General features: G+C 44.6%; 1 protein-coding gene across 2 annotated transcripts; it reads left to right on the top strand.

Moving 5' to 3' along the window:
- The first annotated feature begins 2,341 nt into the window (after window positions 1-2,341).
- On the top strand, window positions 2,342-3,763 carry cnr1 (cannabinoid receptor 1). 2 transcript variants are annotated; one of them, XM_078213658.1, is made up of 2 exons: window positions 2,342-2,422; window positions 2,525-3,763. In XM_078213658.1, exons 1-2 carry the CDS (start codon window positions 2,342-2,344, stop codon window positions 3,761-3,763), a joined length of 1,320 nt encoding a protein of 439 aa, XP_078069784.1. The 2 variants fall into 2 exon arrangements, with proteins under 2 accessions (XP_078069784.1, XP_078069783.1); XM_078213657.1 differs by having other exon boundaries at window positions 2,342-3,763.
- The last annotated feature ends 807 nt before the right edge of the window (window positions 3,764-4,570 follow it).

Raw genomic sequence — 4,570 nt, 5'->3', positions numbered from 1 at the left:
CTACGCATCTCAGGACACTAAGGGCAATTTTTAGCATGGCCAATCAACCTAACCCGCACATCTTTGGACTGTGGGACGAAACCGGAGCACCCAGAGGAAACCCACGCAGACACGAGGAGAATGTGCAAACTCCACACAGACAGTGACCCAAGCCAGGAATCGAAAACCCAGGTCCCTGGAGCTGTGAAGCAGCAGTGCAAACCACTGTGCTACCGTGCCGCGTGGTTAAACCACAGCTGGAGTATCGGGGGCCCTTTTGATCTTCATATTATAGAAAAGAATATAGAGATACTGAAGAAGATGCAAAAAATAGTTCAGCAGATACTATCAGAAGTGAGAGATTATCCTATCAGGAAAGGTCAAATAGGCTTTTGTCTAGAAAGTACCTGATAGAGGCCTTTAATGTTAGAAAACGGTTTGTTAGGGTAGCTGTAGGGAAGCTGTTTCTTCTTGTAGGTGAGACCAAATCTAGGGGCCATATCTGTAAGAGAGTCACTAATAAAATCAACAGAGAATTCATGGAAATTTCTTTCCCCAGAGAGTTGTTAGAATGTGTAACTCGACATTACAAGGAATAATTGAGGTGAATATCCTAGATGCATTTAAGGGAAACTAGATAAGCAGATGAGGGATTAAGGAATCGAAGATTATGTTGAAGGGGTTAGATGAACAAGGATGGGAGGAGACTCATGTGGAGCATGAAGACTAGGATAAGTCTGTCAGGTTAAATGGCTTGTTTCTGTGCCATTAATTCATTGTAATACTTCGTAAGAAAAAAAAGTGAGGCTTGCATTTATACAGTGACTTTTATAACCTCAGGATGTCCCAAAGTGCTTTACAATCAATGAAATGCTTTTGAAATGTATTCACAATTAATGTAAGCAATGCAGCAGCCAATTTGTATGTAGCAATCCAACCTAACATCAAGGTGATAATAAACAGAATCTGTTCTTTGTGATGCTTTGGGATAAATATTGGTCAGGAGATGAGGATAATCCCTGGCTCTTCACAATTGTTGCATGAGATCTTTTCAATCAACCTGAGAGCGCAAAAGGCTCACTGGTTTAACGTCCCATCAGAGAGACAGCATGCGGAATTTTACCATCCCGCCCAGCACAGGAATCGTAGCGGGCGGGACAGGAAATTTGGCAGACGATTTAAAGATTCAGTGATCTCGGGCAGGAACTTCCAGTCTTGGGGCACGAGCGGCCAGAAAATTCCGCCCAGTCTCTCTGACAATGCAGCACTCCGTCAGTACTGCACTGCAGTGCCAGCCTAGATTGTTGCCCTAGAGTGGAACCATAATCCACAACCTGTTGATGCAGAGACAAGAGTGCTACCAACTGAAACCACTGTGTCAATCAATGGGTTGGGACTTGCAGCAGGACTCTCAGCAATGAGCCTATTTAACAGCAAAGGCTTTTTACAAAGCAAAGTTTATTTAGCCACAAACCATTGTAAAGAGTTAACAGGGCTATTTGAAAGAGTCTCCACAAACTACTGCAAACAGAATTCATGACTGAATCAGATAGATTATATCTCCTGATAAAAGGAAGGTGATTTCTCCAGCAAGTGAGGATAATTACATAAATGGAAGGAAGGTTGTTACATATAAATGATAATAATATTAATTCTAGTCACTTACAGCAGTACCAGAACTTGGTGTGATTGACAGGAGAATTCCTCAATCATTTCCTTTCTGGCCAGGAACAGTGGTGTCCATTATATCATAGAATAGAATCCCTACAGTGCAGAAGGAGGCTAGTCGGCCCACAAGTCTGCACTGACAACAATCCCACCCAGGCCCTATCCCCATAACCTCACATATTTACCTTACCAATCCCCTTGACACTATGGGGCAATTTAGCATGGCCAATCCACCTAACCTGCACGTCTTTGGAGTGTGGGAGGAAACCGGAGCACCCGGAGGAAACCCACACAGACACAAGGAGTACGTGCAAACTCCACACAGACGGTGACCCAAGGCCAGAATTGAACCCTGGCACTGTGAGGCATCAGTGCTAACCAATGTGCCACCGTGCCGCCCTAGTGGCATGCCACAGTGGCAAACAATTGCTTGATATCTTCAAATGAAATACCTCCCTCTGTTATCTGAATAGATGTGTAAAGCAAGATTTAAAAAGTGGAGAACTTAATATAGCCAAGTAAAATATTGTATAATTTTACAAAGCCTAATGGTAATCAGCATCAACCATTTAAAAGATTGTGCTAATGTGTTATATATTTGTTTGGTAATTTCTATTTTTCTTTGTCCTAGTTTTTCCCACCTATAGCCTGCTGGAAAGAAACGGCCCACACGTTTCACATATTGAATGCGATTATGAAGTCTCTACTAGAAGCTCTCTCGGATACAACTTTCCGAACAATCACTACCGATCTCCTTTACATTGCATCCAATGAAGTGCAGTATGATGACACTAAAATAGACCTCAACATGACAAAACTGGGTTATGTCACTCAGAACCTGCACTCCCCCCTGGGGAAAGGCAGCGCTTATCTGGAGAAAATGACAGCGGGGGAGGAGCTTTTGTCCAATGCCAACCTTTATGAATCAATGAATGGCTCTAATTACCTGTACAACCAATCCCATGGGAATGATGAATCAACGATAACGTGCGGAGAAAATTTCATGGACATGGAATGCTTTATGATTCTAACTCCCAGCCAACAGATGGCCATCGCCGTATTGGCTTTGACTTTGGGGACATTCACTGTGCTGGAGAATGTATTGATTCTGTGTGTTATAATCCGATCCCGCAGTCTCAGATATAAGCCGTCTTACCACTTTATAGGCAGCCTGGCAGTGGCTGACCTCCTGGGCAGTGTGATCTTTGTGTACAGTTTTGTGGACTTCCATGTATTTCAGAGGAAGGACAGCCCCAACGTCTTCCTGTTCAAACTTGGCGGCGTCACAGCCTCCTTCACAGCCTCAGTGGGCAGCCTCTTCCTGACAGCCATTGACCGATACATCTCCATACACAAGCCCCTTGCCTACAAGAGGATTGTCACACGGCCCAAGGCGGTCATCGCTTTTACGGTGATGTGGACCATATCCATTATAATCGCCGTGCTGCCTCTGCTGGGCTGGAATTGTAAAAAGCTCAACTCTGTCTGCTCGGACATCTTTCCTCTCATTGACGAGACTTATTTAATGTTCTGGATTGGTGTTACCAGCATTCTGCTGCTTTTCATCATTTACGCCTATGTGTACATTCTGTGGAAGGCACATGTTCACGCTGTCCGCATGATCCAGCGTGGCACCCAGAAGAGTATCATTGTGCAGGTGACTGGGGGAGGCAAAGTGCAAACTGTTCGCCTCGATCAAACACGCATGGACATCCGACTGGCCAAAACACTGGTCCTCATTCTCGTGGTCCTCATCATCTGCTGGGGTCCTCTTCTGGCCATCATGGTGTACGACGTCTTTGGGAAAATGAACAAGCTTGTAAAGACGATCTTCGCCTTTTGCAGCATGCTGTGCTTACTCAACTCCACGGTCAATCCCATTATCTACGCCCTGAGGAGCAAGGATCTGAGGCATGCTTTCCGCAGCATGTTCTGCTCCTGCAAGGGAGCATCAGCTCAGCCACTGGAAAACAGCCTGGAGTCAGACTGCCAACAGAAACAGGGCAACCACCCTGGCACCATGCAAACAGCTGCCAGGACCTGCATCAAAAGCACTGTAAAAGTAGCCCAAGTGGCCATCTCAGTCTCCACTGAGACCTCAGCTGAGGCCGTCTGAGTGTGAGAATCTGATGGTTCACACTGACAATGGTTAAATCGCATCCCTCTAAAGATCATTTCAAAAGAACTTAGGCAGCACTTCTAACATTTTGCCACGACATCACTCGCACTAGCTTTGGATATACAGCAAAGCCAATTTAGGAACCGCGCCCATCCAACAGGCTCATGCACGTCAAGCTAGAACCAAGCTTTTGATTGATAACTCGGTTTGCACCGTTAAGAGTGAAAGAGAAATATGTATGGGAATACCGCAGGTCCCACTCAAAAGCCATTCTCAAGGACAATCCCTAAGCCATCTGGAAATGAGGGTGCCCTTCTAAGAATGTCAGAGAAGTTAATGTCTGTCACATGTACAATAACGATGCAGGTACTTCTACGATGTTCAAGGCAACTCATTCTATACTTCATGAATGATGCTACCTTTGTGTTGCTGTTTCTCCACCCTAGTCCTGGTGATGTATTTGGCTGGTTTGCTCATATTTAGATAGGACTGGACAAAATTTTGACCAAGCCCATAGCTTCCTAATTGCGACATATGAGAACACATAACCACATAGTGGGCGATTGTACAGGCTGATCATAAGAGCCAACTGATTAATTGACTCATTATTGATGTGATCAGTGGTGCATCCCCTGTTGGGTTAATATTTAAATTAATGATCTGCTAATTAAAAAGGAAATAGTTTACTCATCGTCTACCAGCAGCTGAGCTTAACTTTTTATTCTTTCTTGGTCCTGTGGCAGACATTGACCTGATTGATCTTTTAACACGCAACAGCGATTGTTGCGGGTATTTAGAAGGATG

The sequence above is a fragment of the Mustelus asterias genome, chromosome 5, assembly GCF_964213995.1.
Source record: "Mustelus asterias chromosome 5, sMusAst1.hap1.1, whole genome shotgun sequence".
NCBI lineage: Eukaryota > Metazoa > Chordata > Chondrichthyes > Carcharhiniformes > Triakidae > Mustelus > Mustelus asterias.
The sequence above is the reverse complement of the archived record's forward strand: the minus strand, read 5'-3'. Positions and strand labels throughout refer to the sequence as shown.